This window comes from Corvus cornix, chromosome 2 (genome assembly GCF_000738735.6).
Source record: "Corvus cornix cornix isolate S_Up_H32 chromosome 2, ASM73873v5, whole genome shotgun sequence".
In the NCBI taxonomy this organism is placed as follows: domain Eukaryota; kingdom Metazoa; phylum Chordata; class Aves; order Passeriformes; family Corvidae; genus Corvus; species Corvus cornix.
The window spans coordinates 122,422,944-122,446,631 of NC_046333.1; the positions used below are offsets into that span (position 1 = coordinate 122,422,944).

The 23,688-nt window shown below is 40.1% G+C and overlaps 1 protein-coding gene and 1 long non-coding RNA gene across 2 annotated transcripts; one reads left to right on the forward strand and one right to left on the reverse strand.

The window, feature by feature from the left end:
• Nucleotides 1–3,959: 3,959 nt before the first annotated feature.
• LOC109145315 lies at nt 3,960–6,330 on the reverse strand. The gene is made up of 2 exons (XR_002046641.3): nt 5,822–6,330; nt 3,960–4,289 (listed from the first exon to the last, which is right to left on the reverse strand). It is a non-coding gene; the product is annotated as an uncharacterized LOC109145315 (long non-coding RNA).
• A 118-nt stretch (nt 6,331–6,448) lies between these two features.
• Nucleotides 6,449–18,532, forward strand: GDAP1 (ganglioside induced differentiation associated protein 1). The gene is made up of 6 exons (XM_039549506.1): nt 6,449–6,718; nt 6,987–7,179; nt 8,450–8,623; nt 10,960–11,054; nt 11,503–11,617; nt 15,733–18,532. The coding sequence occupies exons 1-6, from the start codon at nt 6,668–6,670 to the stop codon at nt 16,113–16,115; spliced, it is 1,011 nt and encodes a 336-aa protein (XP_039405440.1). The 5' UTR covers nt 6,449–6,667; the 3' UTR covers nt 16,116–18,532.
• Nucleotides 18,533–23,688: the final 5,156 nt, after the last annotated feature.

Below are 23,688 nucleotides of genomic sequence, written 5' to 3' on the forward strand. Positions count from 1 at the left end.
ATTTGAGTGACGTTATGCAGTTGAGAAAAAATCATGCCAGCATGTTTCAGTCAATGCCAAAAGCACATAGACAGTGATTCAGTGCCCAGATCTATTGCTGCCCAAAACTGTATCTTGTCCTATTTTTACTTTCACAAATGAGGGTCTTGCTTATGAGAGGAGTTAGGTGAATGTTATGTTTGCATGCTATTTAATAGTGAATTTAAACAGATGTTTTATAGTCTGCTGTTCTTATATTTCATGCAATAAGGATTAATTAGTTTTCAGAATTCAGTAAATACACACTAAATTGATGTATCATAATTGACCACTACAATTTCCCTTTTGTTTCTACTTTAATTTGAAAAGACAATCCAATACTGATCCATAAATTATGTGATTTAGATTGGGGGGAAAAAAATTTTAGCAAGAGAAAATATTCTACCCACACTTATGGCTCCCACCCCTCCATGAGCGTTTGTGTGCTGGGTTATCCAGACAGCAACCATGATTTTCTTGTGGTGGTGTGGAGCCCATGGTGGCCCAGGACAGAACAGCCTCCATCCCTGCTGCTGTGCTGGTGCAGGGTGCTCTGGGATAGATGATGACCTAAACTCTTCAAAACACTTTTTTTTTTTTACTTCTGTCTAACACAGATATCTGATTATCTCATGAAGTGAGATTTCAAGGAGGCTAATTGAAATATTTTGTCTGTTACTGTTTTAGTCCAGTTTGCACAAATGTAATGAGCAAACAGCAAAAATTAGGGCTGAAGAAACAAGTATTTACTTATTTAAATGAGAGCTGTATTTCTATCTTGTCTCAATGATGAATGTTGTTAAAAGAAATTGCTCTTCCTTAGGGGCCTCTATTTTTTTACTTGTCAGTGTCAAGGGTGTGGAAGTACATGGTTATGCTTTAAAGCATCTTAAAGCTGTTTTTCTGAACAGTTTGCTGGAAAATGATTAAATGTTTAAACTTATTTAAAAATTAACTTAGTGAAGTGTTCACATTTCCAATAGAAAGTGTAAAAATATTTTTAGAATTTTTTGAAAATTATTAAACTTTGTGTTTGTTTCAGGGACGGAAAGAATCCAATTTCTATAATTTTTCAGGAAATATTTTTAAAACTGTTTTCCAGTCAAAGAAAATACTGCACAAGACTTCAAAGGACATTTTACAAAATTGTATTTAACTCCTTAGATTTTATTAAAGCTTTCTCTGTTTGGGTGTCACCCCAGTTACTGGATATTTTTTTTTTTTGCAGTGTGATTGCAATAGAATTTGAACTGGCCTAAGACCTGCTACAGGACCCATTGAAGTCAGTACAAATCACCCCTCTAATGTTGGTGGACTTTGTTTCAGCATCTGTCCAATCTATTTTACAAGGTCAAAGTTGTGCACTCTGGTTTTGGCCACAGGCAATAGCTGAAAGGTACTATTTCTAACATTCATTGTTTGTGTTGTGGTAATATGTGAATTTTAATGGGCAGCCAAAGGCCAGTGTGCCAGACAGTGCTGTGCAAACAAAATGTCATCACTGTTAGATTAAACCAGTATGAAAATCAACACCTGGATGCTATGCACAGAGGTGCAGAGCACAGGAGAACTTTTAAAAGAGTTTTCACTTGTGTGGGTTACTCGTCTAAGTTAATGGGAGGGAAGATGAAGCATGTGAAGTGATGATACAGAATTGTTTCTAAAAGCTTGGTAATGGTCCAAGTTTGTGAGCCAGCATATTACACGTGCACAGAGACAGCAAACATGGGCAAGTATAAAAAAAGTTTAAAATCTTTTGAATTTGCCTGATATGATAGATTTTATGGTAAAGATGCTATTTATATAAAAGCTTGAGGAGTGATAGACTCGATAAAGCTTTAATGTTAATACCTAGATTTTAAGGTTTGCAGCTAAGAAACTGCACTTTTTCCACCTTATGTAAATATATTAAATATCTTTCTGTGTGTGATATAAAAGCCTGATATTTCAGGAAAATTCATTCCAATCATCAAAATTGTTGAGTTTTATATCTCGTTAGAACAACTGATATTTTTGTTATATCGCAGTTACTAATAACTATTTTGAAATAGGCTTACTATAAATCTTCTAAAAATTTTATATAAGAATTAATTATTAAGTAGTGTTTCTGAAGTACTTACATATGAAACTCCTGCATGGAACAGGAATACTATAGTATTTACAGAAAATTTGGCAGAATTTTGTGGTGAAATCCCTGAAGAAAACCTAGTATGATATGTTAAGTAACTTTGAATGTGACTAAATAAATTCTATTTTAAGTTGATTTTGTTGGACATAAAATGGTAATGACTAATTATATTTCCTGAGTACACGAACCAGCTATCTAGAATTACCAGTTTTATATGCAGTTAAATTAGATAGTCTCAGCTGTGACTATCAAGACATAACATTGCTCTCACTCTTTCTAAATAGTTGCATATCTAATTTTTCAGTGATGCTAAAGTAAGTTCTTGTGTCAATATTAAGTCTCAACTGTGTACCTGAGTTCAATGCTATGTTCTTTTGACTCATATCATCGCCAGTAAAGCAGCATCTGCCAGAGGAATTTAGGCAATAACCATTGATGACAGAAGGTCCAGAACAGAACCCGTCTTATTTTCCCAATGAGTACTCCTGCAACACTGTCAATCAGGCCAGTTCTGCACTTGAACTGAACCAATGCATCTGTTAGTGATGCATATACAAAATCCAGCTAATTTTCAGCTATAATGGCTCTGGCTGCTTAGGGGAAAAAAAAAAAAGTTTTTTTTGCTCCTGTAGTCTAATAAATTTGGGTTTGGGTTTCAATATGGACAATTAATTGATCTGATAAGAAAAAAATAGGGTTTTTTTTAACTTGCATCAATCTTTAATGACACATCTGACCTAGGTGTTTCTTGTTAATATCGTGGAGTGAAAGGTGAAGTAAAGAAGTGTCTTGGGGTGACTTTATGATGTGTATCCCATATCTCTGCCCTATGCCCAGAAATTAATTCTTGTGCCTTTCTATGCCTTTAAACTGAGCCTGAGAGCAGGGAGGAATAACTGAGCAAAACTTTTTCAAAGCAGTTTGCAGCTTGTTCAAGGTCACACAGAGATAGAGACTTTATTTTCAGCTGTGGCAGGAGAGCGAGAGGGAAGGGAAGCACCCAGCTTGCTTTTCTTTCCAGCCAGCTTTCGGCAGTTTTTTTCCCCAGCTCCTTTTCCTCTGGAGAAGTTGAACTTTTGTTTTCCTGGGACTTTGTTTTTTTCCTTTTCTCTCTGCTGGACTGTTTCAACATCAGAATACATTGGGAGGACTTTCCACCGAGGTCTTGGCCCTGGAGGTGGGCCCACCACCCTGTCCTAGCTCCAAGGAGGGGGAGAGAGATCTACAGAAGGACTCTGAAATTTCCCCCAGGTTTCTCTCAGCAGAGCAGGAGGCTTTATCATTTAGCATTATTACCCTTTTCCTGTGTGTTTGTTAAATAAATAGTTTTTATGTCTTTCACTTTCCCTTGAGGAAAATTTATTTTTTCCCGAACCTGGCGGGGGAGGGGTGGTTGTAGCCTGCCTTCTCTCAGAGGATATATCTCTAAATTTGGCCAGACTGGAACAAGAAGAAAATTGATTACCAGAATACTGATTTCCAGATCTTTGACCCATTTTATATAACTGTTTATCAAATTGATTTTTATTTTTTAGCATTAGATGTGAATGTTGTTTTCTTTCCATGATGTGAAAATACGTGCATTAAAAAAACTTGCAGAGGGGCATGCTTATATACATATATTTTTGTAAACATATGTAGGCTAAAAAAGGCCTGAGAGGCCATGTAGAGAAACAGGGCAAGAACATCAGTGTGGTAGGAAAATGATTTATCACACAGAGCTAGGGGTCTGCTTGAAGCCACAAGATGCCAAGATGCCAGTAAACTTTGCATTTGTGCTGCTTGTTTATTCACGGCACTTACACATTAAACGTGCCTTTAAGGAGACTTTTATTTAAGTTGTGTAAAGCCTTGTGTAAATGCATGTGGAACAAGGTTTTCCAGGACGTGGTGAGCTTTTTCACAATCTGGCCCTTTTGCTTGCTTTTCTGAGGGTATGAGAAGGTAGAGGGGCAAACACAGGTGGATGGATACGTGCTCATCCTGAAGAGAAAGGAATCGTCCCTGTTTCTTCATCTCTGGAAGAAGGTTCCACGCACCGTATTTTGGAAAAGGGAGGCCTCGTGTGGTCCGGCGTGGTAACAGCCCTGTCGGGCTGGGGGGATCCCGGCCGCAGGCGCTCCCTCCTTCGGCTGAACCAGGACTGTAAACAGGGACACCGGGGTGGGATTTATCATAGACTCATAGAATGGCCTAGGTTGGAAGGGACCTTAAAGGGACCTTAAAGATCATCCACTTTCATAACTCCTGCTATGGACACACTAGACCACATTGCTCAGAGCCACTTCCAACCTGGCCTCGAACATTTCTCAGGGTGAGGAGTCCACAGCTTCTCTGGACAACCTGTTCCAGTGCCTCACCACCCTCACAATAAAGAATTTCTACCTAATATCTAATCTAAACCTACCCTCTTTCAGTTTGAAGCCATTCCCCCTTGTCCTGTCACTACATGTTCTTGTAAAAAGTCCCTCTTAGTCTTTCATGTAGGCTCCCTTCAGGTACTGGAAGGCCACAATTTGGTAACCTGTTCTTTTTTCCAGGGTGAACAATCCCAATTCTCCTAGCCTTTCCTTACAGGAGAGGTGCTCCATCGCCCTAATCATCTCGTCCTCTGGACCCTCTCCAACAGATCAATGTTCTTCCTGTATTTCATAGCAATATGGATGTCTAGGTTAGGAATAAGAAACACCTGTATATGACTGCAGCTGCTTATCTGAACAAGTCTGAAGAAGGAAATACTGTTCTTACTGGTCTTTCTTTCTTTGTTATAAGATAGATACATTTCCTTGCCTTTCTAGACATCTAAACCAGGTAACAAAATAGAACTCAAACACAGAAGTCCATGTGTGATATTAAATTAATGAGCTGAACCAAGAGAAACGGAGTAGTGGTCTATGTGGTAATTGACAAAATGACAGCATTTTGATTTAAAGGCAAAATTAAGGAAAGAAAGCAAAACAGAAACCTGAAAGAGTGCCTAGTTCATGTAAATTTAAAAACCAGTTCCCAGTTCTTTGCCTTGAGTTACTGTAAGATCTAGCTGTGAGGAACAGCTGTACAGCAGCCTAGGCAGGGACCCGTGAGAATCTCCGTATATCGGTGAGTCACAGGTTAAAGCCCCAGTGCATGAGAGGATATTCCAGCATTCTTACCTTAGACATGTATCTTGAAGAGAGGTAAAATCCAGTGTAACGTATTTATCTCATGCCATCGACTGCATTGTTATTGTCAGTTCTAAGCACATTCTCCAACTTTTTGAAGAATAAAAATTAAATTAAATTCCCCCAAATGTGGAATTTACCATCAGTAACACTGACTGCTATCAGCTGGGATTTGTGAGAAGCCTCTCATCATGCATAAAGAAATTATTCTGGCTTGTGACTCTACCGGGGAGTAGTCTCTGAGGAAGGCATGGGGCTGCCCTTGTGCCCACTCCCATGACCAGTACAGGGCTGGAAGCTGGCTTTTTGTTTCTTTCCTTTTTATTTATAAGATTTGTCCATTACCTTGTCTCAGTGACTTAAATCCATTCCCTTGCTTAACATTAGTCAAAATTACCCTTAAATATTATTGGGATAAAGCTCTCAACATACTAGGTTCAGGTCTTTAAGATACTAATAGTGGGGTTTATCTGTTATACAGAAATGGCACATGGGTCTGAGTTATCAGGCTTACCTGAGGCAGTCGCCCTTATTGGGAACTGAGCAGTCAGAATGAAGAGAACAATATTCTGGACTCTGTAATCTCTATGTGTTTTTTCACTTTGCTAAAATCTTCCTGCTGCTGCTGATAGAGTCTAATGTACTATCAGCAATTGCATCTTCTAAACCATCTCCAGTGTAAGATACAGAGGAGGCATTTCCTGATGATGTAAGGCACTGATTGTTATCAAATGCTTTTCAGAAAGGACCTTGCTTCACACAGGGAGAATGAAAAAAGCCCTGCAAAACTGTTCAATTTTCTAATTTTGTCTAGAATAAAAAAGTAAAGAAACATTCTCTCTTGAGATTGAAAGAACTCATCTGGAGGCAAAAGAAGTTACTCGAAAGCTTTGTTCCTTCTTGCTATGACTCATTTTGCACTAGAGGATCTATGCCCACAGGGTCCAATTCAGGATGACTTATGGTAGTTTTTTTTTTTTCTTCTGTCCCAAGTGCATGTTGCCGTTGTCCCTGAAATTCATACGGGAAGCACTGGTTCAAAAAAAAAAAAAAAACAAAAACAAAAACAAATATAAAAGGGAAAATCCTGCCATGTGACCTTCCCTACTTGCGCATCCATCTTCCTGCGCTTCCTTAGGGGATGCTGCAGACGGCTTTGCAGGCGGTTTCCCCTTCAGAAGGGCTGTCCTCCGAGCAGTGAGGGTGGAGGGCAGACGGGGGTGTCCCCCCAATACCCCGGGCATTCCCTTCGGTTAATTTCCAAGCGCGGATCGGCGCGGGGCGGGCACGGCCGCTGCTCCTGGCCCGCGCTGCCTCCTGCCCCGCCCGGCGCCGCGGGCCGAGCCGGGCCGAGCCGGGCATGGCGCCGCTGGTGCTGTACCACTGGACGCAGTCCTTCTCCTCGCAGAAGGTGAGGGGTGGGCGGGGACGCGGGGCGGCGGCCTGCGGGCCCCGGATCGCCGCCTCCCGCCGTGCCCACAGCCCCAGCGCGCCCGCGGCGGGATCGGGCGGGAGGGATGGGGGGATGGGGGATGGAGGGATGGGGGATGGAGGGATGGGGGGTGGAGGGATGGGGGGTGGAGGGGAGCGGCCGTGGGTGCGCCGAGGCGGGGCGGGAGAGCGGCCGGGCCCGGCCGTGCGGGGATGCTGCCCGGGTGACCCGGGCCGTGCCGTTCCAGGTGCGGTTGGCAATAGCCGAGAAGGCGCTGAAGTGCGAGGAGCACGATGTGAACCTGCCGCTGAGCGAGCACAACGAGCCGTGGTTCATGCGCTTGAGTTCCTCTGGAGAAGTACCCGTCCTGATCCATGGAGAAAACATAATTTGTGAGGCAACGCAGATTATTGATTACCTTGAAGCGACGTTCGTAGATGGTAATCCCACAGGCATTTCAAATGTGGTTCTTCCCCTCACCCCTTAGCTGCAGCAATGCTGGGAGCAGCTCTGTCGCTTCAGGACTCTTCTTCATTTGGGGCAGAAGATGTTTATGGCCTCACAAGTAAATGGGCTCTCCTAATAATTAGCAGTGTGGGTTGAAAACATGTTCCTGTAAACTGAACTGAAGGCTTTCCAGCACCTTCATGAGTAAGCCTTTATAAGTAAAACCTACCACTCTCTTTCTTAGCCCTTCATGAAGGATGGAGACGCCAGGAATGGCAGCAGCACTGAGTTGCACTAGCCCTGGTGTGACACTGCCATAAAAAATAGCATACTGAACAGAGCTGCACAACTGCCTTTCTCGAGCAGGTCCATATTCTCTGTGAGATCAGAAGAAACATGCTTAATTCCAGTATAATCTTCAGTGGAACAAGGGAAGTAGAATGAGCAAATTATTTTTGGAGCTAAAATGGAGTGAAGAGGTAAAAGAGCAGGAAGGGAAACCTTTAAAGTGATTGTGTGCAGGCTTTTGAAGTTCTTTGTGCCTGTTCTGATGAAAACCAAACCAAAAAACCCCAAAACAACAACACTCCCCCCCAACAAACCCAAAACAAACAAAAACACCCTGTCTCAGTTTTTGAAGGAAATGCAAAGCTGTATTTTGTAGAGGTGTGAAGATGGCAGCATTTTGTATTTCAGGGATTTAGTGCTGCGATTTCTAAGGCATGAAGAAAACATCAGTGTATAGTGAACATAATTTGTGCTGCCTTTTAATCAAAAAAGGAGTCAGGGCCCAGGTAGGTTGAGGGTAGGGTAAAACTCAGTGATGTGTAGGAATACTTCCAGTCATGCTTTGATCAGGATTCCTGTACTATAATTTTTACATCATTGCAGCGGTAGTAATGTTTCAGCCATAACAATATCCTGGAATTTTGGGTGTGCCCAACTGTGAGAGCGTTATAGGGCTGTATGTCATGGTCACCGATTCCTAGATGTACGTAACAGAGCTGAGTCTGGTTTTCTGATTTGAAAGCCCCTTAAATATGTGTTTATGTGGTTTGCTGCATAGGAATTGGAATTATTAAAACATTTTAAAATGAACTATACATTTCTCTGAGCTGCAATAACACTGTTGAGTTATGCTGGGGAACAGTGGCTTTCTTAACTGTGGCTGTGTCACCTGTCCCAGCTGGACATAACTGAATCAACTTTGGTCAATTAGATGATTCTTCTTTTCCTAACTTTGTTTATAACTTTATTTTGCAGAGGGAGTACCAAGATTAATGCCAGAAGAGGGGAGCATGTATTATCCAAGGGTGCAGCACTATAGAGAGCTTTTAGACTCCTTGCCTATGGATGCCTACACACATGGCTGCATCCTGCACCCCGAGTTAACAGTGGACTCCATGATTCCAGCCTATGCTACCAGCAGAATCCGTAGTATGTACTGGTGTAGCTCTGAATGTCTATAACTTAGTAGGTTGCTGCATTACATTCATCTCCTTTCTTAAGTCCACCTTAAACACAAAATATTGAGCACAGTTGATGAATTTTAGTTGCAGTTCTTGATGATTTGTTCATATACTTTTTATTGATTGTGTATTCTGTTTTGATTTGAAAATGGGAAAGAGGAAGTGTTATTTTTGAGGTATCTGTGGAGATAATTTTTGTATCATGGCAAACTTTTAATTAATGCCTTTATGTTTCCTTCTATGTATCACAAAAGAACTAAGTAGTTCTAGGACAAGGATCAACTCCTGACAGCACGGCTGGATAATGATTTCCTGTTTACAGTTACATTCTGAGATCTCTGATCTTTTTGTCAATGTCAATGGTTTATATACTGTTGATTTTTTTTTGTCTGATGTTTTAGAATGCTCGGTAGAACAAAGTCAAATACTGCAGAGTCTCTGAAATATAATACAACTATACTAGTAGTAAGTCCATGATATCATAAAAGGGGTATGTATTAGTTTGAGAAATCCTATTTCCAACAAAATGTCTTATCCTCCTCCTTAAAATTTTTGGCAAGTCAGTTCTCTTACTGGCCATTTTGTTATGGTGTCAGAAGTGAAGGCAGGCAGTTAATTTTCCATGTAGTTGCATGAGTGATGTTAGAATCATAGGATCATAAAGTCATAGAATCATAGAATGGCCTAGGTTGGAAGGGGCCTTAAAGACCATCCAGTTCCAATGTCTCTGCTGTAGGCAGGGACATCTTCCACTAGATCAGGCTGTTTCCATCCAGCCTGGCCTTGGACACTTCCAGGGATAGGGAGTCCACAACTTCTCTGGGCAATCTGTTCCAGTGCCTTACCACCCTCACAGGAAAGAATTTCTTCTTCATATCTAATCTAAATCTACCTCCTTCAGCTTGAAGCCACTTCCCCTTGTCCAAGAACATGAATTATTCTCTTACATCAGTGCATTGTCTGGTTTGGTGGTTTTGGTTTTTTTCCCACATGTGAATGCTAACTGCTTATTGAACGATTGTGCTTTACTCATAGGCACTGTGGATAGTTTTTCTTTTTCACATGTTAATAATCAGTGCTTTTGTTACAGTTCACTTTACAACATTGTCTTCTGCTTTCTTGGTGTATGTATTCTTCCCCTCTAGCTTCTAGATGGTATAAATTGTTCTCAGTTTGCACATGTTCATACTGGTAGAGCTAACATGTAGAGCTCATCTTAGTTTTCTTATCTTTTTATGCTTAAAGCGTAGCCTACATTTTTTGATTTGAAGCATTTTTTTGGAAAGCCTGTAGATGTTTCTTAACAATTCCTTTGCATGTTCAAACATCTCCTGGATGGTTTAGTTTTCAGCTTGAAACACTGGGGTTTTTTCAGAGTGCTAGATATAATAAGGCATGAGCCAGTTGTATTTATGCATACCAAGTCCAAGTAAGTAATTAATTGCATATGTAAGATTTTAGTTGTATGAGTACATCCTTCAATTTCTTCATACACTATATTAAAGGATGGCTTTCACAGTCATGTTGAAATGAATACATAAAACAGTGAGTTCATTATTCTCTAGAAAGAATTTTATCAGTTTAATTTTTAAGACTTAATTGTAGCTAAACTTTATTATCAAGTACAAGTGAGAGGTGATTCATGCTCTATAATTATTTTGTTCTTGGTTTATTATTAGAAATACTTATTTTTAGAAGAAGATTTATTAATCACTATCTTTTTGTATTCTAGGTCTGTAAGTGTGGTATTTTCAAGCAAAGCCCCATTTTAAGGAAAAGGCTATACCCATGTAATAGAAATCAGTAGAATTAACTTCAACTTTTCACATAATTCCTTCTATAAATCATGTAATGAATATTTTTCTAGCACATCCACATAGTTCTTAATGAACATTTCCAAAAGGATCACAGACTCTGGCTTCACATTTTAGCTAAATGAAAACACCTTGGTTCCATATTCAGTGGCATTTAGGCTTTTGCTGTAAAATTATGCATGTGACCTATGGTGACCTTCAAAAAATCTCAATGTGGGCCTACCAGCACTTTAATATTGCAAACTGATGAGCTGAAGATGTGGTGGGTCAATTTAAAAAGCAGTTAAGTTTTCCAAAATGTGATGTATTTAAATCCTAACTTGGTACAGATGGTGTATTGAAGTAGTACTTCCCATTTCTTTGGTATGGTAATTTTATGCAGGCAATTGATCAGTTCCTGTGGATTGCATTATGAGTATGTTTGGATATTTAATATTTGTCATTCCTTTTTTTGTTTGCCTTGGTTTTTGGTTTTGTTTTTTTTCATCAGGCCAAATAAGTAACACAGAATCAGAATTGAAGAAACTTGCGGAAGAAAACCCGGACCTCCAAGATGCCTATATAGCAAAACAGAAGCGCCTTAAGGTAGGAAACCCCTTGGTATTGGCCCCTTTATTAAGGGCTTGTTAGTGTTAGATGTTTTGGTCGCAATATAAACATTTGTTTCACCTGTCATTACCAGTAATGTCATGCAGTGGTTTAACCCTTCAAGGCATGTCCTCAGATCAGCTACACACTTCAAGTGTGTGCTGAAGTACTGGACTGGTCCACGGACTTCTAAGGTGAGTACATATCAGTGCTGGTGTTGGGCTGTTGAGCACCCTGCAGGGGGAGGCAAACCTTAATATCTGGCATCTCTAAAGTTTTTCTTCTGTTTTCTGAATTGTCACCAGTATCCATGTAGTATCTAGCTGACTATGTGGAGAAAATACCATTTTATGAATAAACACTGTAGTATCCTAAGTATAAGCTTCTCTGATAAAAGTAGAAACTCTGTATGATGATTAAAACACTAACCTGTATGTCTATTTAGTCTAAACTGCTGGATCATGATAATATAAAATACCTAAAGAAAATACTGGATGAACTGGAAAAAGTTTTGGATCAGGTTGAGACTGAATTGCAGCGGCGAAATGAGGAAACACCAGGTGAGGAATTATTCTTGCTAAATCCTGTTAATATTTCTGTTTGAGGATACTGAGTAAACTTGTTGACAGCACCATTATAAAACAATTTTTAATGTGTCAGATTTGATACTTCTAGTATATATTGATCTATACATCACAGAAGGGATCAATACTGTTTTAAGTACTCGCTTACTTTACTGTTCCTGTCAGTGAGTTCTCACTATCTCATGAGAGTGCTTGATCACATTTTCAGCAAAATGAGTATAATCAGCTGCACAATTTTTTAATATTTTATCAACAAAATCAGAAAAAAATTAACTACAGAATGTTGATGTTACAGGTATAGGCCTCAGTTCACTATAATGATCACAACCTTAATGTTTAACACAGGTTTATTATAATCTTGTGCAGACATTATGCTGATATTTGTGGTATATGCAGGATAAACAATCTGGATAATCATTAGGCAACCCCCTTCCCTCACCCTCTTGGAAAGCAGTCCTGTTTACCTGCCTCCACCCAAATGAAAGTCAAATTTTTCACAGAATCACAGAATCATCAAGGTTGAAAGAGACTTTTAAGATCATCTAGTCTGACTGTCAACCCAGCACCATCATATCACCCCTAAACCATATCCCACTGTCCACTGCCCTGGGCAACTTATTCCAATGCCTCACCACTCTTTCAGTGAAAAACATTTCTAGTATCTAATCTGAACCTCTTCTGGCACAACTTAAAGCCATTTCCTCTCATCCTGTTAGAAAGGACTGGCCCAAATACTGAGCCCTGGGGAACCCCACTAGTGACCAGCTGCCAAATGGAATGTAAGTCCATTCACCACCACTCCCTGGGCCTGGACATCCAGCCAGTTTTTCACTCAATGAAGAGTGTACCCGTCCAATCCATTTCTCCAGGAGAATGCTCTGGGAGACAGGTCAAAGGCTTTCAGATGTCTAGATAGACAATATCCACAGCCTTTCCCTCATCCATTAAGCAGGTCACTGGTCATGGAAGGGGGTCAGGTTGGCCAAACAAGACCTGCCTTTTGTAAACTCATGCTAGCTGGGCCTGTTTCCCTGGTTGTCCTGCACATGCCATGTAGTGACACTCAGGATGGTCTGCTCCATGACCTTTCCCAGTCAGGGAAAGGATGGATGAGGAGGTCAGGATGGCAGGTCTGTAGTTTCCTGGATCCTCCTTCTGACCCTTCTTGTAGATGGGTATTACATTTGCTGATATCCAGGAAACAGGGGCTTCTCTGGTTAACGAGGACTGCTGGTAAATGATTGAAATGACTGGCAAACTTTTGACAGCTCCCTTCTTACTCTTGGGCACATCCCATCTTGACCCATAGACTTGTGGGTGTCTAACTGGCATAACAGGTCATTAACCATTTCCTCCCAGATTATAGGGTCTTCACTCAGCTCCTCATGACCACCTTCCAGCTCTGGGAGCTGGATGTCCTGAGGACCTTGGGTCTTGGTATTAAAGATAGAGGCAAAGAAGGCATTTAGTACTTCAGCCTTTACCTCATCCCCTGACACTATGTTTCCCCTTGCATCCAGCAAAGGATGGAGACTCCTTAGCCCTCCTTTGGCTGCCAATATATTTACAGAAACTGTTTTTGTTGTCTTTAACTGCAGTGCCCAAATTAAGTTCCAGTTTGGCTTTCTTTCTAATCTTCTCCTGCATAACCTCATGACATCCTTGTAGTTACCCCCCTCCTTCCGGAGGTGAGACACAGTCTTTTTTACTCTGAGTTCCAGCCTAAGTTCCCTGTTTAACCAGGCCTGTCTTTTTCCCTGACAGTATATGGGGACCTTTAAGAATTCCTCCTTAAAGCTTGCCCATCCTTCCTGTACTACTTTGCCCTTCAGAACTGACTCCCATGGCACTCTGCCAATCAGTCTCCTAAGCAGTCCACAGTCTGCCTGGCAAAGGTCCAAGGTGGCAGTTCTGCTGGTGCCTCTCCTTACTTCATCCAAGTAAGGATCCACTTTCAACTGAAAACTCCATCATTTCATGGTTGCTATGCCCAAGACAGCCACTGAGCACCACATCACCCATGAGTCCTTTTCCAGTTGAGAGATGTTCTCTTCCACACACTCCAGGAGCCTCCTAGACTGCCTCCTCTCCACTGTGTTGTATTTTCAGCAGGCATCTGGCGGGCTGAAGTCCCCCACAGGTACAAGGGCTGGAAACTGAGAGACTTCTGCCCGCCTCTTGTAGAATGCATCATCTGCCTCTTCATGGTGGCTAGCAGGTCTGTAACACAGTCCTCTGTGGACATCTGCAATGCTGACCTTCCCCCTGATCTATACCCACAGACACTTAACCTTGTCAGCATCCTAAATTTTGTTAAAATGGGATTAGCCTTCTGCTTATTCACAGCGTGGTTCAAGTCCCAGTGGTGCTAATAGAAGTCCTTCCCCTGACTTCTCTGGGAACTGCATGAAGCATCAGTCAATATCAACTGCATCTGCTCAAATCAATAACTTTTTACATTTAGCTCTATAAATAGCTGTTGTAATAAGTACCGGTTACTATCGTAACTGTAGGTTTGAACCAGCAGTTGAAAATCTAGATTAAATTTCCTACTGACTCAACAGTGAAAGAATCAAAGAAAATATTTTACCTCATACAGGATGGAAGGATTTTGTTCAGCAAACTACATCTGCCATCAATTCCAGCAACCCCTGTCCTTTCTCTGCTAAGTAGCCTTTCCAAGGAGTCAACTGATACAGTATTGATGAGCTTATGAAAACTGCTGGGATCACAGGATTTTGTGAAACATAGGGCTATTGCCTTTTGGGATTTTGTCTGAGATATTCCTGTGATCTGTACTGCTCCAGGTCCTGGTCCAACTCAGAGCTCGTGCTTCTCTTGCAACTGCTTGAATCCCTCAGCTACTGCTGCTGCCACTGCAGGCATCTTTCTTTCACACAGGATAGATTCTTTCTTCTTTTCCATCACCTTATTTAATGCACTGGATGAGTTCCCAGGTATCCTTTCAGCAGCCTAGGATATGCTCCTTTTCTACAGAGGCCTTTCTTTCACACCTGCGTAAACAGTCAAAATGGACTGGTACCAGCTTTGTGCCAAGCTGTAGCTTTTCTCTGGTGGCAAATGGATTGGAAAGGAAATTGCAAAATTTCTCCATTTCCAGAGAGGTGCTGCTAAGTGTTCATGCCAGTGTTTTTGCATGCCTGCTGTGTGGGACAAGCTGCAAAAGTTACAAATGAGAAGGGAACAGCATAGTTCTCCCTATTCAAGATCTAGGCTAGAGCAGAGTACTTATGCTGGCAGCTGTGATAGCTGTGCTGGCTATCAAGTTTCATATCCTGGGTTTCAAAAGCTCTTGGTATAGTCAGTACACGTCAGCCCTTTCAGGTGGTGGTGGTTCCGATCACTGACAACGAAGTGTGATGCTGCCTGGCAGTGCCTGCTCTGAGCCATCCCAGGAAGATTCACCTCTTTCCTTTGACTGGAGAGGGTACCTGGGGTCTCCACCTGTGCTCCTGACTAGTGGTGAGCTATGTGAATATTTGTCATTTCTCAAACATCTCAGTGTAAAACCCCCATGGTTTGGGGTCTGAGAGACACAAAAGAGTGACGAGTAGACAAACTCCGTCATCTCACTGAGCTGATACATTTGGTGCAAGTCAGTCATCTGATCCATTCCTTTTTGACTTGAAAGCCTCCAACAAGTTAGCTGGAGCTAGTTCTTGAGTGAATGCCATCGAGCTGAGTGACACAGGCAAGAAGACAAATCCTTCAGACAAGTGGTAGCTTTTCAGTAAAAGCTGAACTGCCTTCTTCCTTTCCAATTCTATTTAATTCAATCCATCTTTGAGAAATGTAGTAGTTGAGGAAAGTAAGTGTTTACTGTGGGTTTTAATTTATGAACCTGGAATGTGGATCTTTTTTCCTTAACAAATACAGGCCAGGCTGCTGAGCCTAAGGCTTTACAATATTGTGGTAAGAGTGGACGGGGATTAGTAAAATGTTGATTGATTAAAGTAATATTTTAGCTGAAGTGTTTTTGCTGTTTATTAGATGGTACTTTGAAATAGCACTAAACCAAATGTGCTTATATTCCATTAATTCCTAATCCTTTACGTTTTATCTCTGCTTAGAAGATGGAAATCAGCCTTGGCTCTGTGGTGATTTCTTCAGTCTGGCAGATGTATCACTTGCTGTCACATTACATCGCCTGAAGTTTCTGGGATTAGCAAGAAGAAACTGGGGAAATGGAAAGCGGCCCAACTTGGAAGCTTATTATGAGCGTGTCGTGAAGAGAAAAGCATTTTACAAAGTTTTGGGACACGTCAACAATATATTAATCTCGGCTGTCCTGCCAACAGCATTCCGTGTGGCCAAGAAAAGGGCTCCCAGGGTTCTTGGCACCACCCTGCTGGTCAGCATGCTGGCGGGAGTGGGTTATCTGGCTTTCCTGTGTCTTCGGAAAAGATTTGCCAACATGGTGCTATCGATTAGAACCAGGCAAAATTATTTTTAGACCCTGTCTGTCCCTGGTGGTGATTGGAGGACATCTCTACTCCCCAGGAAAATATCCTCAATAAAATATAAATGTAGAAGAACAATTATGTCTGTGAAGTAGAACATTGTCACACAGTAATCATCTCCTGCTGCTGTATAATTGGGTTGGCAATGCTGACATGTTTTTCAAAAATATATGTTGGGGGGAGGCAAAGGAAAGAAGAGACTTTTCAGCCAAGGGCCTATAACTGTGACAGTGCTTTGTTAAAGTGGTTTGTGTCTCCTTTACCCAGCAGCTGACCTAATTAAAATGCTTTTATTTAATAGATATGCAGCAATGTGACAGCTTTTCAATGTAGATGAAATGCATTACTGTGCAGAAACCAGCATTGTTAAAATACTGAAAATAGCTCTTACTTTAAATGCTCAGAGTAAGATTTAAGTGTAACATTGTGCCTGTTGTATACGGGAGCAAGTTTCTCTATACTGATTAATGTCTGTTGATTTGCAGTTGGACCTTTAGGAATGTGTTAAAAAGTAATCTTGTGAAGCCACTTTTGTCACTGTATGTTCATGCAGCAGTACAGGAAAAGACCTGAAACAGGTAAGAACAGCAGTGATTTGTGCACCACACAAGTGAAATTCTCCAGAGGCATCACTGGACAGCAGATACTAGAATTTTGCTGAAATACAAATGGGAGTGAAAAACCTGACACTTGTCTTTCAAAAGCCTTTTGGGCTCAGCTGCAAACTCTGGCAGAATCAAATCAAACTATCTTAGTGCACATTTGCTGCTTTCATTGGGGTGGCTTGATACAGTTAGCTCCATATGAGTGTCCCATGTACCCTTTCTTGTTTCACTTTGAGCACTGGCTATTTTTGCACACTTCTTGGCAACATTAGCAATTGCATGTGCCTCTATAAAGTATTTGCTCACAACGTGCCACAGCCAACTAGAAAACATATGCACAGCAATGCATTTTTGTATAAGTAATTAAAAATAGTTCACTACCTATCAGTCTGGTTAGATTGAAGGTAAAGCTCTAATTCAGCAATCTCTTTACTTATGGATAGGGATCGTGCTGATGGTAAGTGAAAAATACAGTACAGTTTGCAGACAGATGATTTGTACTGCTGAATTTTTGCAAAATTGCAGTCTTGTAGCATGGAGGAAAGGTGTAGAAAAACATTTTGATTACTTCCTACTACTCAACAGATGCTGTGAGTTTTATTAGTTTAGAACTGAGCTCCTGTTTCAACAAGAAATGTACATTTACCTGAAAGTAGACATTGAATCATTTTGGAGGAAAAAAAGCGTTTGGAAAGGGCTGAAAATTTCATGACTGTTTGTAAGACTTTTGTATGCCTGATGAATGTTTGAAAGCCTCTGTTTTGTTTACAAGTTGTACACAGCTGCAACAAACAAAGCATAGCTTTAAGTGTTTGCCTATCAAGAATCAGTGCTAATGGGCCTAAGTACATTTTAGGTTCGGTGCTGGTGGCTGTGGTCTCTGCACAATTGCGTTTAGGTGTCAAGAAGATCATCTCAAGTTTGCTGGACAGAACTGAGGCAATTTCTGTCTGGGCAGTCTCACCATCTAACACATATCAATATAGATAAAATTATTGAATACTCCTGCTTATTATTTAATACTGTACTAGTTGTCTAGCAAAAGTAGACCTAAATCTCATTACACCTTTTCAGTAATAAGAAGCATCTTACCTAGGAAAAAATGCGCTTTTTTATTTGTTAAAAAGACACTTTTATATAATTACATTTCATGACCCAGTTGTTCTCAAGAACTTGTTGAATTAAATGTGCTCTATTTAGAAAAGCTTTATTATCTCTAGAGTGAGTTTAATCCAACAATACTATTAATGTACTGCCAGCTTTAACTGAGTTTGTTGTTTGTGTATTGCAGTTCATCTGCATTTACTTGTAGCTATCAAATTCCACTAAGTTAATAAACACAGAGTAAGACCTGTAACTTAATGCTTCCCTAGCATGTATTTCTGTCAGACCATCTGTAAAGTGTAATTTGATCAAGTCTCAGCAAAATTATATGTATACAGCTTAGCTTTCTTTAGAGTGAAGTGACCACCAGATGTCAGTGGTCCTCCAGGACTCTGCTCTGGCGTGCCTCTGAGGCAGGAAAACACTACTTTTCACAAACAAAAAGCTTGTGATCTCAGCATAAGAGGGTTGTGAGCAGCCTCATCAGACAAGCAGTTTGTCCAGAGCTCTGGAAACAGCTGCATGGGTCAACCACAGGTTTTTTCTCTGACACCTGCCACTTATGCTTGTGTAGTTTTTACACTGGGTAAGTGAGAAGCCAAAGTTGATATAATACTTCACATGAAAATGAACATTACTGAACAGCAATTAAACTTGTCATCTGCAAGAATGAATGTGGATAAAACTTCTACTGTTGAAAAGTTTGGATCCCTGGTTTGATTCATGTCTGTTAATTCAACTGTTCAATATCCTACTTATTTTCACCACCCTGAAGTACTGTGTACATTGATTTCTGTACAGGTGGCAGCAAAAGGCTTATCCATGATTAAATTCCTCAAAATAGGATGAGATTTAGAAGCACATATGCTGCATTTAGCTCTTTGTGCAGGATATCTTTTGTGCTTGTAAAGTTTCTTTTCAGCCTGGCTTATTTTCTTTCTGGTAGGTCTGTACTATTTTGATTTGGTACAGAAGCAATCTTCTAGTTTTCATTTACTATTTGCTCTCATATAATGCATCAGATATATTTCATATCTTTATGTGGGACCTGCACAATAACCATCAATTCTAAGACCACTTTCTAGTCTTGTTTATGTCTTCTGTGTCAATAAAACAAAGCACATTTGAAGATTACACAGTATTGCTGTAAGGAGTCTGATGCTATTCAAGGAGAGAAGCCCTTGAACACCTTTTAAACCAGTCTAAAAGGTGTTCAACAGTTTGCCTTGCATATATATGGAAACAGCAGTAACAATGATGTTTTCTTTCATTGTCAGTCTGAGCTGTATATATATGAGGTTCAACAAAAGCTATTCGATAAAGTAAAAAAAAAAATAAGGAAGGCAAGCAAGTTTTTTGTACTTTCAATTAATCCATAAAAAAAAAACCAACGCAAAAAACCCCCTCCACTTCTGAGTGTGTCCCTGATTCATTGTTGAGCTGCAGCAGAGGGGGCTTCTTTCTGTAAGGTGCATGACGAGCACATAGTCTGTGTCCACACTGACATTGTCTTTGGTGAGACTAAATGGTGTGCCCCATTAAATGTATGTTAGTCTGGCCATAAACTGTCCCCCCCTTTTTTTCCTTTCACTGTACGAGTCTGTATTGGGCCTCCTTCCTTGTTAAGCAGAAGAATAAATAGCAGCACTTGAGGCTTGCATGCATTGCCTCTCACTGTCTTGAAAATCAGGAATGCCTCTAGGATCAGGTGGACAGCTGGTAGGGCTTGAGTTTCAGGAGATTATGACACCTGTAGTCTGTGCACCAACTTTGAAGTAGCCTCGATGTTTTAGCATTAATCAGAAGTATACACAGAGCTCTTGCAGTGGAAAGCTTATGTCTAAACAGACAAGAGGCAAGAGTGAATGCAAAGGTAAGTACAGCAAGTATAAATTCCTTGTCCAGGTTCACAAAGCCATACCTCCACTTTTGCATGTCACATTTTTAAAGGCATTTTTTACTTAAGTCTGAGTTTTAAGGGAGCAAGGAGCTAGTAAGCTTTAGAGAGCAGATTGGCATGCCCTAATGCATGAGGATTAGAGAGAGCAGCAGATGGAAAGTAGGTGAAAAGTAGTGCGTCTAGCTAGCTGGAGCACACTGTGCTCTGCAATAAGGTGTATGACAGATTATTGTTTGCCAAGGCCTCCTTATTATCTCTCTGTTTAGCCAATGTTAGACAAAGAGGTGTAAGGTTGTGCTTAGGCAATTTATAAGATATGCTGAGGAAATCAAAAGCATGTAGAAAAATCCCAAACAAAGTATGCTGGGTTTTGTTCCCTCTTTTCTCTATAAAGAAATTTTTAGTTTTGGTGCAGTCCCAAGTCATAAAGTCAGGCACTCAAAACTCAGGAAATTCCAGAAGCCAGAGTTCTTACAATACTGTTAACTCACTCATACAATACTTCAATTGCCTTTTTATTTCTGTTTTTCTTTCTAAGTTACAATCATGGTGCTTTATTTAATGTGAAGTTAAAAATGTTGCACCATAAAATAGTTAGGCTGTGGATAAGCTTAGTGTTGTGGGAAGAATCTGTTGGAATCTGCAGATCTGAAGGCCTAACTATTTCTGTGCTTTAAATCAGCATCAGTATTTACTACAGTTTTAAATACTCATCAATAATTATATAAATGTGTATTGTGTAAACTAATCCATAATATCATGGACCAGTATTAATCTACTTTACATATGGTAATATATATTGATATTCTATATACATATACACTATAGTATTCCTATTAATCCCTTTCATATTTCATTTTCTAAAAATGGCTAATTGACAATAATTTATTTTAGTGTATTACTTGCCTTTATAAAATAAATTTGCATTTATATAGGTAAAATTATGAAAATTTCATGTAATTGTAGAATTATAGAAAATTTTGGGTTGGAAGGGACCTTAAAGAGCATCTAGTTCCAAGTCCCCTGCTGTGCACAGAAGTCTTCCCCTTTCCTTATTTACTCTGATAGCATTATAGAGTATTTGATAACATTGGTTACATTATGACTGTAGGGACTTGAGAATATACATGAATGTATTTGGTGCTTCATGTTAATTGATCATCCAGATCAGAATCTGCATGCTACTGCATTTGGACTGAATAGAAAGCTTTTTTCAGAAAGGTTACCTAACTTGAAGCATTTGAGCAGATGATGCCTGTGTTTCCATAAGCAGCAGAAAACGGAACGTTCATAGGGCCAGACCAGATGTGAGGGGACCACTGGTTCTGTCACCTGCTCACTGAGGCATTCACCTTACAGAAAGTGGAGTCCTTCTCCCCCACTTTGTATTGAAATAGGTAAAACTCAGAGGTAGAGACAAAAACTCCTCTGTCATGGATACAGGCCCTATGCAGTAGGTTGCAGAGCCAGGCTCCCTCTTTCCCAGCACAAAACACATCTGTCTTTACAGAAATCAGAGGCCATTCCTTTGACAAAAGGGAGTTTGGACGTGTAGAGGGCTGAGACTGCCAGTCACTCAGCAGCTTGATGGAGAGCAGGGCCTGCCACACAGCTTCCTCTGCCAGCTGTGTTTAAAAGCCAGCAGTTAGCAAATGCCGAGCTCTTGGTAAGGATGTCTTTAGGTACATAACACAGGTTTGGGGAAAGGGAATGAATTCCAGGCTCTGGAGCCCAAATGAAACAAAAGAAGAACTGTCCAGAGAAGTTCCATCACTATAACTTGTGGTCCAGCTCTGTGTGGCTTTTCTGCAGGTGGAGAGAGGCTTTTGGATTGCTGCTTCTGAGGACATATTGTTGTATCTCACTTCAACTATTTAACTGAAATCAATGTAAAGAAGAAGAAATATCTGCCTCTGTTGAATACATGGTGAAGCCAGCCTCCCAATACAGATATTTATGTTGGATCACTGTTCAGAAAGGTACTGTGAAAGCATATGTTTTGAACTATGTAACTCACCTCAAACACCTTTACACAAGCCTAGACACTGAAGTAGAAAAATTCAAATTAGAGGTCTGGATTGCACCCCAGAGTCAGAGGCAGTAAAAACAGAAAGACCTATTGTTTAGATTTTTAGGTCTTCAGCTAGAAATACTTCCAGAGACAAAGATCTCACAGGAAGTCTGTACCAGATGCTCTTTGTCCAAATCTTGTGCCTTAAGAATTTGTGCACCCTTCTGTTGTGCTGAATTAAAGATAGCTCTAAAATACAGAATCCACTAAAACTTAGACAGGAAACAAAATTGGCCAGTGTTGCAGTAATGGGGGTATCAAGATTTCAGTTTCTAACAGAGAGCCAAATTCAGATCTGGTATGAGTCATTGCTACAAAAAATGTAGTGGTGCATCTACTTACATGGGATCTGAATTTGATTTTAAAGTCATTATGACATGAATCACATTTTACAACTTTGCCTTGACAAGTTTTGTTTTAATCAACCTATTTGTTACAGAGACAATGAGAGCTGTACAGTATCTTTCTGAAACAAAGGAAATATGCATAACTTAAGCTTTTAAAAGCTGTGTAAGCTTTTAATATGGGCATATATATATATATATATATATATATATACTGAATCAAAATTTTTGGAACATGGAGTTATTTTTGGAATAAAGAATTCTTTTAAAACAAGTCCAAGAATGTATGTTTAGGAATGATTCCAGAACAGCATAACAAGTTTTTTATTCTTTGGATTTGAAAGAGAACCAAAAAGCTATAGCTGACTCAATTTTTCTGTTGTTGACTGCCAATTTTAAGTGTGATACAAGGAAGCTCCAGCAAATAAAAAGATAACAGATTTATCTTTTTTGTATATATATATATATATAATATATAAAATAACTGTGCTTAGCTAATTTTCTTAGGTAAATCATATTGGATAAGAGTTCTGCCTCTTGTGTGCTATAAGAAATCAACAGTGTATTTTTTGTGCAAAGTAAGAGATGGAAATATTCCCAAAATGGCTGGCAGAACAACATTGGCAACATTGGCTGAGACTGCAGTTCCACACCCGTAGCAGCCCACAGAAGTGGAAGTCCAGCAGCAACTGAAAAGAGGCTCATTGCAGTCCAACAGCCTTCTGTGACAAGTGGGAGGAGAAGCAAACCAAGCTTCAAACCCAGTGCAAGAAGTGGCTGTGCTTGAAGTCAGAAGTCCCTCAAGGTGGTTGCACAGATAGATACTGAATGTATTTATCAGGTTTCTAGCATGTGTTTTTATGTGTTTCTATGTTTTATGTGTTTCTAGCATCTGTCTAACTTGGAATGAGAGAATACCTTGGTGTTTACACATTATCAATGACCATAACAGTTGTCAGTCCAGGGGTAATATATTGGAGAAAACTTACATATGGAATTCTGGAATCAGGAAAAAGTTTGTATCTTGTGCTTAAATTTGTATAGAAAATGAATTGAGGATGTATTTGTGAAGAAAAGCATATTCATACCTTGCTCTCAGCAAGAATTGATTCTGAAATGTGGTCTTTAGCCTCACACTTCACACTGACATGCTTCAGCACCATGATGTTATGGGAGAGAACAGGGACAGGGAGACTCAGAAAGAGGACCTGAAATGCTAAGTTATATTAACAGGCTGATACCCTAAGGTTTGTGCTTTGTTTGGTTTTGTTAGTTTGTTGGCTTTTTAATAAAAAATAAACCCACATCTGATTAAGTGCTACACTGAGGCGTGTACATTGCTGTCGAGAGGGAAATGCAATCACAAGATGTTGTCTGTTGATGAAGGAGTAGAGACTTTGCTTTCTGTGCATGAGAATTTATCTGAACATCTCTGCTGGGGATGAAATATGTGAGGAGACAAACATTATTATTACACGGTTCGTTGACTCATTCAGTAATGATTCTGTTTAACAAGAGATTCTGTAGTTCAGTCACAGCTGA

Bases quoted from the DNA above. Each gene is read 5' to 3' on its own strand.
- GDAP1 (XM_039549506.1), top strand. From the start codon at position 6,668: ATGGCGCCGCTGGTGCTGTACCACTGGACGCAGTCCTTCTCCTCGCAG. The intron at 6,719-6,986 runs GTGAGGGGTGGG...GTGCCGTTCCAG, and splicing joins AGTCCTTCTCCTCGCAGAAG to GTGCGGTTGGCAATAGCCGA. The intron at 11,618-15,732 runs GTGAGGAATTAT...ATCTCTGCTTAG, and splicing joins GCGAAATGAGGAAACACCAG to AAGATGGAAATCAGCCTTGG.